The 13,288-nt window shown below is 40.0% G+C and overlaps 1 protein-coding gene across 1 annotated transcript in view; it reads left to right on the forward strand.

Moving 5' to 3' along the window:
• Nucleotides 1-13,288, forward strand: part of FNDC3A (fibronectin type III domain containing 3A) — a 49,198-nt gene extending 35,910 nt beyond the window's left edge. Inside the window, exons 18-23 of the mRNA XM_010728806.1 lie at nt 110-259; nt 344-627; nt 2,599-2,808; nt 4,160-4,326; nt 4,958-5,085; nt 11,012-13,288. Of these exons, the coding sequence (XP_010727108.1) occupies nt 110-259; nt 344-627; nt 2,599-2,808; nt 4,160-4,326; nt 4,958-5,085; nt 11,012-11,326 (1,254 nt within the window). The 3' untranslated portion in view covers nt 11,327-13,288. The remainder of the gene's footprint in view (nt 1-109; nt 260-343; nt 628-2,598; nt 2,809-4,159; nt 4,327-4,957; nt 5,086-11,011) is intronic.

Here is a 13,288-nt window from a genome sequence, read left to right on the forward strand (position 1 = left end):
AACAAATCAAAAAAAAGCTAAGAGATGTAGTAAGTTTGGAGTCTGATTATTTATTTATTCATTTTCAGTCAGTGACTTTAACTTCTAACTACTTGTATCCATTTTAAAGGTTCCAGTGAGTAATGGAGCTGATGTCACGGAATACAGACTGGAATGGGGTGGTATGGAAGGATGCATGCAGATCTCTTATTGTGGGCCTGGCCTCAACTGTGAAATGAAAGGACTTTTGCCTGCCACTATATACTATTGCAGGGTTCAGGTAAAAATGTAAAACTTTTGCTAGTGGAATCTGGAAACAGGAATTGTCTCTGCCATAAAAACGTGGTCTGCTTTGCATTTGCAGGCAGTGAACGTTGCGGGTGCAGGCCCTTTCAGTGAAGTAGTGGCATGTATGACTCCAGCCTCTGTGCCTGCAGTTGTGACTTGTCTTCGGGGACTAAGTGAAGATGAAGTGGAAAGTCCACACTATTATCCTTCCACATGCCTTGCTTTAAGTTGGGAAAAACCTTGTGACCATGGGTCTGAGATCATTGGTTACAGCATAGACTTTGGAGATAAGCAGCCAATAACTGTTGGGAAGGTTCTGAGCTATTTTATAGATGGCTTACAGCCAGATACAACCTACAGGTACGCTATGCAAAGCTACTCAAAAGTCTAACGTATATTCCGCAGCAGCGAGTTCTTTGTTTCCATTTATTTTTTTGTTCTCTACCTTTACGCTCAGAGAGGTATTAGTAGATAACCCCGGAGTAAAAGGAAGCTCTGTAATTATGATCTTCATAAATAGATGAGCTATGTTGGTTTTATTTTGTTTCTAGAACAATTTATTTTAATTTGTTTATTGTGGTAGATCTGATGCATCTCTTAATGCATCAGTTTAATTGAATTCAGATTACAGGTCCAGATTCATAACCATTTTTGGACAGCTTGCTTTATAGAGAGATAGCTTCTAATCTGTTTGTCAAGCTTAAGTGCATTCAAGGAAGGACCATATTCAGTCTTTGACTGGATTGTCTGATCTAATAACAGCTCATCACATCTTGCAATGTCATTTCTGCAGAAATACCATGTATTTGGGTGGCAGTCAGCATTAAGAACATTGGTTTGGAAATCTATCAGTCAATTTAAAATTTAATTGAAGAATTTCAGTTACCAAAATTGTCCCTTATGTTTGACATAAGAGTTACTAAAAAAACAGAAATGTAGAGATCCTAAAGGCACTCTACATTCTTGTTACAAACACACATCTTCTATGTTCAAACCTAAAGGAGAATATCAGTCTCACTGAAGTCAAAATTTAAGCTCACACTGGTTTCAGTATAGTTCTGTAACCTTAAAGATTTGGCTTTCTTTCTTTTTAATGCTTATGCAAGACTAAAATCTTTTCGCTTGCCTCATAATTATTTAGTAATAATGTTGGCAAACAAAGAGCTGTTGCTCTCCATATCAACGAACTGAAAACAGAGAAGCTTCTATTGTAGAGACACTTCTGCACTTCTACCCACAAAAGTGCTTTTACAGAATACATCCTAGACTGTCATCTCTGTCCAAATAAAAAACTGCATGTAGTTCTTAGTTCTGTGCTATAATAAATTAACATAATGTTAAATGTTACTGTAGGGAAGGAGAGATACTTATTCATAAACTTGCACACACATTTCTGTTCCAGTGTTTTGAAATTGTGTGGTTGATTGTTTTAGAATGGAATGACTGTGATTACTTTTTTCCAGTTACCTAGATACTATTTCAGACGTGAACCTTAGTCTTTGAAAAATGAGATTAGACAAACATTGCTATCTATGGCTACCTGTGAGATCTGTAGATTGGCATCAGTTGTTTTTTTTTCTCTTTTCTGTTTTTTTCTTTTTGGAAACAAATTTCTTGGCCAACATTTTTTTCTGTTGAGTTCCCTGAAAAATAAAAATTATCCCTGAATGTCGAGTTCTACAAAGCCCTCTGCCATGTGACCTTCAACTTCTCATTGACCCCTTTCCCATTTCAAGCAGACCCAAAATGTCTGCAGGCACCTGGAGATACATCAGCAGTGAAGACAGCATTTTGCAAGAGAAGGAGCTGGACACTATCCCTTTATTTTCACATGAACCAGCTCTGTTCAGGAAAGTGCTTAAAACTTTCTTGTAGTCATTCTCAAAGTCAGCTGATGAAATAGCCAAAGCTATGGATTTGTATATTTTGGGGGTGTTTCTTTGGTGTTTTTTCATCCTCTCATCTCTCCAGGGTGAGAAATACAAATTCTATAGTACTTGGCCATCAAAAATTTTGCTACAAAGCCTTGCAGGGTCAGAAAGATGAACCATTCTTGAGTAGCTTTTGTGTCTTTGCCCTAATGTTTATGATGCAAATACACGAATGCATTTAATTTTGAATCAGCTTAACTCCCTTAAAATTTGGCAAGGAGAGTGACACTCCTGCATTTTCATGAGAGTTTATAAGAGCACAATATTGAAAAAATTCTTCACCATAGAAAGTACTGCCTGTAAGGTACCATTATTCTCTCTTGATCACAACTGGTGGATATAACCAGCTCTTTTTTAAATCTAATTTCAAGTTAATTTATACTTTCTTTTCAAATACTAGAATCCGAATTCAAGCCCTTAACAGCCTTGGAGCAGGACCTTTCAGCCACACCATAAAACTGAAAACAAAGCCTCTCCCCCCGGATCCTCCTCGCCTGGAGTGTGTTGCATACAGTTCTCAGACTCTCAAGCTGAAGTGGGGAGAGGGAACTGCAAAAGCGTTAACTGACTCCATTCTGTACCACCTTCAAATGGAGGATAAGAATGGAAGGTTAGTTTTGGCATTGCCTTAATCTGTCTGCTCTTTCATCGTGGTTTGGTGCTTGGAGATAGTATCAAAGGGCAAAATTCCTTTTGCTTGGCTTAATTTGCAAGGGCAGTTGGAGGTCTTCTCATATGGCAAGGCAGAAGCTCTGTAGTGTTTAGTGCTGCAAAGCGCAAGATGAAAAACTTCATAGCTTTTTTATTTACAGTTCAATAGTAAGAGTCTACTGAAATGCTTTGTACTGGCATACTCCTCTCTTTTCTCACTTTTTTTTTTAGTATTTTATTAAAGTATTTAGTCTAATTAGTCCTGTAAATGTTATCTAATTGATATTGAAAGGGATAGATTCTCCATTCTCTGCTGTCTTTATGTGCAATTACTTCCAGTAGAAAATAAGAGTATCATACAGTACAAATTATTATTCTAAGAGATATCTTTTCTCATCAGCATGAAGTCTGAACATAAGCTGAGATGGTACAGTGAAGACCTCTGCCTAAGCAGTCATGCAGATAGTCCTGCTGCACTGTGTACCATGTGTGAATCCCTGAGTAGCTTTATGTCACAAAAGAGATCTGCTAGGTGAAATTGCTGTGCTGTAAAAAGGAAGAGAAATGAGACTCTCAACTGAAAAAGTGTTTACTGCTATTACCCAAGTCTAGATCTTGTACAGGTACAGTTTATGTTAAAAAAAGAAAAAGGAGAGAAAGAAAGAAAAGAAAGTAGAGAATAACCCCAGCATAAAATCAATCTCTGCTGTGTTCTGGGAATGCCAAAACTGAAAATAGAATTTGAGCTGCTGAGATCAGTCTTTGTCAGAATTACAACATGAAGGGAAGCGGTCTGTCTACAGGAGCTATCAAAATGGTACATGGTATGCACACAAATGAAATTCAGGCCTCCACTCACATTTGAGCATCATCATTTACCTACATCTAACAGTGATGTACAAGAGCTGTTGGATCTGTGATCCCTTCTTAAGTGTAGTAAGGGAGAGCTGCAAAGGTGCAAACAGCTAAAAACTGCTCAGCCTAATTTTCAAATTTAAGTGACTTTTCAAAAAAGGAAAGTATGCATTGTTGGGAGGGAGAGAACTACTGTCCTTTCCCATTTCAAGTGCAGAATGGTGTCTGAAAATGCTTAGGTTCATTTTTGTCAAGAGGAAGTCTATGGTATTCTGTGTTTGAAAGAGATTTTGTTTCACAGTCACAAGAAACAAAAGCCTACTCTTGAAAATGAGTTCATTGTTTAATAGTTAAGTATTTCTGGTTTTTCATTAGATTGTGGGAAATTATAGGAATAAATTACAAGACAGTACTCCGGCTCTCTATTTACTCTCAGCCCCCCTTTCCATTTTCAGGTTTGTATCCTTATACAGAGGACCATGTCATACATACAAAGTACAAAGACTCAGTGAGTCAACATCATACAAATTTTGTATTCAGGCGTGTAATGAAGCTGGTGAAGGTCCCCTTTCTCAAGAATATATTTTCACTACTCCCAAATCTGTTCCAGCTGCCTTGAAAGGTAAAGATGCTGCTACCTGTTTGTTTGTTTGTTTGAGGCATTGAGTGTTGTGGTGAGCATGGGAAGTGTTGAAAGATGGCAAGTTGATTGTGGTAGTATTTATGTTACTTTTGGAGTATGTAGAGTGCTAAGCCGTTTTCAAAATGCAGGTAGGGATAGTAAAGTAATGCTCTTTTAAGGTAATTGCCTAAAGCCTAAAACATTTGCTCCCAAACCAAGATAGTTTATGCATTCTTTGACACAAGAATGCTTGTACGTAAAATCCTTGCTTACCAGGAGAGAGAGTGGCCAGGCTGCTTAAGTAATTTGATGTGAAAGTTCTTTCTAGTATGTATAGTAGAATAATTACTGGATTCTGATAATTCTAATAGTAGAATATCTTTAGGCATAGCACCTAATTTTCTTGAATAAGTTTTAGTATATTCTGTCAGAGGATACCTTAGCTAGCAAGAGACCAAAGCATCGCTAGTCTGTTCCAGGAAGTGTTGGAAGAGTACATTTTAATCTGAATCTCTTCTTTTTCTAAGTCAAAAATCACACGTAAAGTACAGATCTTTACAAATTATGAGAATGTAATGTTAAGTGACAGAAAGCAGAGTTAAGCTGTTGCTTTGTGATTTGTTTCCTTCAGCACCAAGGATAGAGAGAATAAACGATCACACCTGTGAAATCACATGGGAGGTTCTGCAGCCCATGAAGGGCGATCCGGTTATTTACTGCCTTCAGGTCATGGTGGGAAAAGACTCTGAATTCAAACAGGTACGATGCATTTGAGTTATTATATGTGTCTTCAATTCCTGCTTTTGATTAAGTTGTTTAAAATTATTGTGCTAGTCACCATGCTTTCTGTTACTAAATAGCAGAAGGTAGCATTTCCTAAAACTATTGTCATAGACAAAAGTGATACAAGTAATATGGTAATAAGCTGCAGCCTCTCTGCTTTTACACTGAGGTTTACTAAACACAGCTTCACACCTCAAGTGGTGACAGAATTGTCTGCTAATGGGAAGAGATGGCAAAAAGAAAACAGAAAAATGGTACAGAATTGAGACACACAAAAAAAGTTATCTTTGCACTAAGCTGTTTGAAAACAGTCAGCAATGTTTTGAAAGGTCTGATGTTGTAAGTTATGCCTCTTCAAAGAGAACCATGAACCCCTAATTATGCAGTATAAACATCCAGGTGAAGGAAAACTTGGTTTTTATATAACTCAATAGAATGGCCTGGGTTAAAAAGGACCACAATGATCATCTAGTTTCATCCAACCTCCCTGCTATGTGCAGGGTCACCAACCACTAGACCGAGTTGCCCAGAGCCATTTGTGCATTTCTCACTCCATGAATCCAGATACTCTTGAGAATGGTGCTATATAAATGCCTAAATGGATAAATCAACAAGATTCTTATTTTCTCTGTGCTCTTACAGGAAGGAATATGGGGACTGCGTATTCCTCAGTAGTCTCTCTTTGTTTTTAGAATGAAGTATATTTTCATAGAATCATAGAATGAACCATAGAACTCTTATCCTTGGATCATTTCAGTAGTAGGGCATGCTGTATCTTCCAGAGCGTGCCTGATAACTGACATGGAATTAGGCTTCTAAACTCTCTTTCACACTATTAAGCAAGCAGGCTTCCTGCCAGAAAGAAAACACAATTAGTTCTGGTATAAATATATACACAAATATATTATGATTTTATTATAGGCCAGTATTAAATACGTGTTGCTTGTGCTTCAGTAAGTTATAGATGTTTAATATTTTCATTTATCATAACTTTTGGAGAAGAGGAGGCTAAAGGGAGACCTCATTGTTCTGTACATCTACCTGAAAGAAGATTGCAGAGAGGAGGGTACCAGTCTTTTTTCTCAGGTGACAGGCGATAAGACATGAGGAAGTGGCCTCAAGTTGCACCAGAGGAGTTTTAGATAGAATATCAGGAAGAATTTCTTCTCAGAAAGGGTAGTCAGGCATTGGAACTGGCTGTCCAGGGAACTGGTGCAATCCTTGGCCCTGGAGTTGTTTAAGAGATGTGGAAATGTGACACTAAGGGACACAGTTCAGTGATGAGACTCAGTAGGTTAGGCTGATGATTTTGAAGGTCTTTTCCAACCTAGATGATGGTGATTCTAGTGCAGTGCTATGTTTGTTGTGTCCATTTGTTATTTTTTTCGGTACACTCTGAACTGTAATCCAAGGTATTTATTATCTTGCCATGTAAACACTCTTTATAGAATCAAAGAAAGCTTAGAGTTGGAAGGGAACTTTAAAGGTCATGTAGTCCAGCTCCCCTTCAATCAACAGGGTCTCCACATCTAAATCAGGTTGCCCAGGGCCTGATCCAGCCTCTTCTTGAAAGTCCAGGGACAGGGCATCAATAGTATCATAGAGTCTTTAGAGTTGGAAGGGACCTCTAAATGTCAAATTTATGGTAACTTTAAAATTGTAAATGCAATATTAAATATGTAAGTAGGGCATAATCTGTGTACTTGCTTCTAGAGATGGATTCAAATAATGCTTTAATAAGCGATGTGCATTGCCATATAAACTGGACAAGAAAATAAAGGTTACAGTTGAAGGTATATGGTTCCTTTCACCTTTCCAGAGGAGATTAGCACAGTAAATTGCAATAAAATGAGTAGATTGGTTTTCAGAAATTAATACTGGAGCAGTCAAGAGGTAAACACGGTGGAAACAGCCTTCAAGGTAATTAAATGTGATGGCAAGAATTTTCTTTGACATGGACAGAAAACAAACTGCCTCATGGAGAGACGTAAACTCTCTGGTGTTTACTACCACTTCCCTGCAGAAATTTCCCAACTGAGTTCCTCGTGTCATTGCTCCCCATGTTTCAGACAAAATGAGTTAATAATCTACTATTTAAGGTGTATACATCAGATTCTTAAAAGGGTTATGTAATAATCATTTAAGTACCCCAGCAAACAATCTGAGGTAGGAAACATAGAATTACAGAATGATTTGTGTTGGAGGGGAATCTTAAAGATTATCTAGTTCCAACCTCCTGCCAGGGGAAGGTAGCTTGTGGCAAAGCACGAGGGACAAGAAGCTGAGAACCTATGTCAGCTGGCATAGCTGTAGCTAGAGTAAAACAGTCATAGATTACCCTGAGTTGGCAGTGACCCATGAGGATTATAGAGTCCAACTCCCGACTCCACAAAGGGCAACCTAAGAATTAAGCTGTGTATCACAGTGCTTCTTCAACACCTGCAGGCTTGGGGTCAGGACCACTTCCCTGCAAAGCCTGTTCCAGTGTCAGAGTACACTTTCAGTGTAGAACTTTTTTCTTAGTATCCCATCTGAAATCTCCCTAACACAGCTTTAAGCCATTCCCTCACGTCCTCTCGCCAGTCACCACAGAGAAGAGGTCAGCACCTCCGTCTTGTGAGGAACTTCTAGACAGCAGTTGAACAAACCAGTCATCCTCAGCCACTTTGCATAAGTCATGCTATGCCACCTTGGCCTTTCAACATCTTTACTGCCTTTCTTTGAACACATTCTAATATGTTGATGTCGTTATATTGTGGAGCCCAAAACTTTACACAGTACTCGAGGTAGGACTGTACCAATGCTGGTTATAGTGAGACAGTAATTCCTTTCAGCCAGTTAGCTCTGCTGTTCTTAATGCATCCCAGGATATGGCCCTGCCTTTTTTGCCACCAGGGCACATTGGTGAGCTCAATGAGAGTCAACATGAATCAAAATTCCCAGAATCCTCTCTGTAGGGCTGCTCTCCAGCCACTTGTCCCTTCACCTCCCAGAATAATCTCCATAATTTTACCAGGCACCAAAGTGAGACTGACAGACCTGTAATTACTAGAATCCTCTTTCCCTTCTTGAAAACTGGAATAACATTTGCAAGCTTCCAGTAAAATGGGGTCTTTCCAGATTTCCAAGACCACTGAAATAAATACCCAAAGAAGTAACAGTAACATTGTCCAACTCTTCGAGTACTCTAGAATGAATCATAGAATCATAGAATGGCCTGGGTTGAAAAGGACCACAATGACCATCTAGTTTCAACCCCCCTGCTATGTGGAGGGTCACCCACCACCAGACCAGGCTGCCCAGAGCCACATCCAGTCTGGCCTTGAATGCCTCCAGGGATGGGGCATCCACAACCTCCTTGGGCAACCTGTTCCAGTGCGTCACCACCCTCAGAGTGAAAAACTTCCTCTTGATATCTAACCTAAACCTCCCCTGTCTCAGTTTAAAACCATTCCCCCTTGTCTTATCATTATCCACCCTCAAAAACAGTCCCATCTCATCAGGCTCCTAGACTTCATTCAGTCACAGCAGCCAATCCCACTCAAGTTCAACATCAGCCAGGAGCTTGTCACTCCTCAAATTGTGTTTCTCCAAACCAAAGCTCCAGAGGTCCAGGGCTCATCATTCACATTAGAGAGAGGCAAAGATAGCATTAAATGTCTCTGCTAGACCTCTGTCCCTGTTTGTGAGGTGACTAACGTCATCAGGTAGCAGTCAAACATTTTCTTTAGTCCTCCTTTTACTGTTAACATAATTAAGAAAGCCTATTCTTTTTCTCCATCACAATACTGGCCAGCTTCTGCTCAGAGTAGGGTGTGTTTATGTGGCCTCATTGCTCGCTACCGAATATACAATATAAATCAGTGGAATTTTGAGAAGCTGCACTTTCGATGACCTGCTCTGTCTCTGCACACAAACAATTTTGAGATGAAGAAAAACTTTTTCCAAGAGTTTCCAGACCATAGATTCCAGTAACACTCAGCTGCCTGGCTGTCAGAGCGCTGAGTTCATTGGTAGCCACAGGCACAACAATAACTTCACACAGCAAAATCGGAACAGATTTCCTGCATCTTTCATTGAATGGTTGGAAGTTTGCACTTGTAAAATACTGTCTAACAATAAAATAGCTGTAGGCAAAACAACTGATGTGATATTTCTATATCCTTCTACCAATTAAAGAAATCCAGATACTGGAAAGAAAAAAGATGAAAGATTTTGAGCAGAAAAATCAAATTCTACCAAGCTATGCGAATATCAGCTTAGTTCTTATTGATACATCTACAAATAGAAATTGGGCCCACATGAGATTTTGTTGACTTTTACAGGGCCTTTCATGGCTGCAAATTATTTAAAATGGAAAACCAGCGTTTTCATAGGTTTAGCTGAATTAGGCACTCCATGCTGATTCTGGGAGTCTAAGAAGTGGTTAACACCAACAACCAGCTGGAAGTTTTTCACTCTGAGGGTGGTGACGCACTGGAACAGGTTGCCCAATGAGGTTGTGGATGCCCCATCCCTGGAGGCATTCAAGGCCAGGCTGGATGTGGCTCTGGGCAGCCTGGTCTGGTGCTTGGCAACCCTGCACATAGCAGGGGGGTTGAAACAGAATGATCATTGTGATCATTTTCAACCCAGGCCATTCTGTGATTTTATGAACCAATTGAGACACCCGTGGAAAGTCATCTTTGTATTGGGGTCTCTTGAAATGATGAATCACAGAACAGACTCCTTTAGGCTTTCCTAATATAATGCCTATTGGGCTAAATGACAGTATTTGAAACATGGTATCTTAACTACAGCAAAGTACTTTGGATTGGATTAGATTTAATGAATGAAGTAGCTTCATGTAGTTAATTACCTAAAATCTTGTGATACAATTTTAGATATTAGGAAATGGAAGATTATATCCTGTGGTCTGGTATTTGTGTTTCAAGTGGTCACTTAACATTGCAGATTTCAACAGAGTTTAATATGTCTTCATCATGCGTTGAAAGAATCTGTCGTTCTTTTTCTGTGCTACATGGAAGATATTGGAGACTTTCTTGTATTGAAACTGTGTTTGTGAGCTTTTTTGTATATTTTTCTTTGGCTGAGAACACAATTACCTTCACCATCGAATCTCAGGATGGCTTGGGTTGGAAGGGGCCTTAAGCCCTTCCAGTTCCAACTCCCTGCCATGGGCAGTGCCTCCCAGCAACTCAGGCTGCCCAGGGTTCCATCCAACCTGGCTTTGAGTGCCTCTGGGGATGGGGCACCCATAGCTTCTCTGGACAGCTGTGCCACTGCCTCACTACCCTCATAGTGAATAATTTCTTTCTAATGCTTCATATACCTTCTTTTACTTTAAAACCATGACCCCTAGTCTTATCACTGCACACCCTGATAAAGACTGCCTCCTCAGTTCTCCTGTAGGCTCCCTTTGTGTACTGGAAGTCTGCAGTGAGGTCCCCAGAGCCTCAGAATCATTTGACTTGGAAGGGACACTTAAAGGCCATCTGATCCAACTCCCCTGCAGTGAACAGGGACAGCTACAGCTTCATCAGGTGCTCAGAGCCCCTCCAGCCTGACCTTGGGTGCCTCCAGGGATGGGGCATCCACCACCTCTCTGGGCAACCACTGCCTCACCACCCTTATTGTAAAAAACTTCTTTATATCCAGTCTAAATTTCTCCTGTTCTGGTTTGAAACCATTTTCCCTTGTCCTATCCTGCTAAAGAGTCTGTCCCCTTCTTTCTTACGGCCCCCCTTTCAATACTGAGAAGCCGCTCTCAGGTTTTCCTCAAGCCTATTCCAGGCTGAACTGCCTCAACTCTCATCCTGTCTTCATAAAGAAAGGCGTGTTGAGGTACATATACGTACGTGTGGCGTTTTTACTCGATGCATCCTCTTTTCTTTACTGACAGATTTATAAGGGTCCGGACTGCTCATTCCGATACACAGGCCTCCAGCTGAACTGTGAATATCGTTTCCGTGCATGTGCCATTCGCCAGTGCCAAGAGACATCGGGTCACCAGGACCTGATAGGCCCCTACAGCTCACCAGTGCTATTCATCTCTCAGAGGACTGAACCACCGACAAGCACCAACAAGGACACTGTGCAAACCACAAGGACACAATGGTCACAGAGCGACCAAGTGTGTGCTGCTGTCATTCTTGCACTTTTTGCTATCTTTTCCATTCTGATTGCTGTTATCATTCAGTACTTTGTAATAAAGTGAAGAAAACAGATTTATTTTAGAATGCTGCCCATTACATTTTACTTTCTCATAATCTAAAAAAAATTCTGTTCTCTTGCTTTTACAAAAACAGGCATTTAGCACCGGCATTGGGACTGATGCAAACCCTTTCAGCCACTTTAAAATGCTTACTGGTAGGTGTAGGCTGACACACGTTATTAGAATGCAAGCCACTGAAATACAATCTTTTTTTAATATGCCTTCTTGCAGTACAAACTTCATATGGGGCAAGCAGTGCTTAACATAAAGGGTTTGACCAGTAAACACGAGTGTAGAAATGGTTTCCTGGCCCACACTTGTAAGGGTTACTACCGTAACAGGGAAGAATGTGTAGAACGCATTTAAAACTTACTCTTAACAAACTTGTGCTGTATACAATATTAATCTGATGCTGTGAAAGCAATTTAGCGCTGTATTTCTACCTCCTCATTTGTCTTAAATATTTGGAAGGCAGGATTTATGATGAAAAATGGAAGGGGCTTTTCTCAGGCAGCAAATAATAAACTGGATGGAAGAGTGTGCACGAAGGAAGCTTCTTACCCGATAAATGTGGAGTTCTTCACTGCAAGTAGATGTCTTGGAAAGACTGCGAGGGGATGGCACAAGTGGTTTATCTTCCCCCCAGGATTTGATGTTTACTCATAAAAATGCCTCTTCTTACGAATCCAGAAGGGAAAGCGAGAGAGAACTTTTTAGATTTGTTACTTAAATTGAAAACTCGTTCTGAAGTTGACCTTTTGATCGGATGCAGTTTATACAGGTGTCTGTGCCCTCCAGTTTGGCCAGTTTGTAGATTTTTGAGATAAAATTCATTTCTGAATCTTTGCTGTTACCCCGACATTCACTTGCCATATCCACCAGAATCCAGCACTGCCTTTCGTTTGCTTTTTCTTTTCTTTCTTCCTTTGGGGCACCAAATCAGAAGACGAAGTGTAGTAATTTGCACCAGAAAACTTAAAGCTGCTTTTTTCTCGAGATCCTAATGTTTAATGTAATGTCTCTTTTTGGATACTGTACCAAATCGTTAACTGCATGTAGTTAATGTCGCATTAGAGCACTTTGCAATTGCATAACTCATCAATGTTTTGTGAGCTTGCGTTCGTGAGTTCTTGGATGACCAGACTGAATTCTATCAAGTATCCCATGGAACATCTCGCTGGATGTCGATGATTGCCAGTGACACAGAGCTTGTAGTGAATCTATCTTTGAAAACTCTTGTCTCACCACACTTACGTTCTTTGTTATACACTTTGTAATTAGCTACTTTTAATTTATTTGAGTTACAAGATAGTGGATCATTAATGACTCCTAGTTGCGTTCAGTTTAGCATTTTTAATGGTATTAAACACTTCTGTCAGTCTTAATGATAATAAAAAAGGAACCTCTGTCTCGTGCTTTGAAGATCTCTGAAGACTTTCTCGTACCTTAGAGCGGGCATGTATCGTACTTGTTTATACGTCCAATGAGCTGTGCTGTACAAAACTGTTGCTGCGTTTCGTTTTTGTTTTTGTTTTTTTAAAAAAAAAAAAGCAATGGCGAAGAGCTTGGCCTCCAAGTGAACGGAATGATCTGTCTTTGAGATGTACTGTATGTTTACATTTGATTTCCAACCTGTCATTTTGATGTCCAGGCCGATTCCTCCCCCGACCACAGTGACAACAGGTGTTTTCTAGAGCCCTCCCCCCGGTGCCACGTTTGGCAGTACGCACGCGGTTGAGTGGAACAGCCCAGAGATTTCTTACGGTCGAATGTCTCAAATGGTAAAGATTTGTTACTACAGTGAAGCTGCGGTGACTTCTGTTTTTCATAGTCAAATCCAAATGAGCTCCTATTTTTGATAGTCATTTAATAGTGTATTTGCCATTTGAGCCTCAGTGCGTATGACTGCATTGAAGACAGTTTTTAATGTAATCTTAATTTTACCTCATATTCTGTACATTCCAA

Source organism: Meleagris gallopavo, chromosome 1, assembly GCF_000146605.3.
Source record: "Meleagris gallopavo isolate NT-WF06-2002-E0010 breed Aviagen turkey brand Nicholas breeding stock chromosome 1, Turkey_5.1, whole genome shotgun sequence".
Classification (NCBI taxonomy): Eukaryota; Metazoa; Chordata; class Aves; order Galliformes; family Phasianidae; genus Meleagris; species Meleagris gallopavo.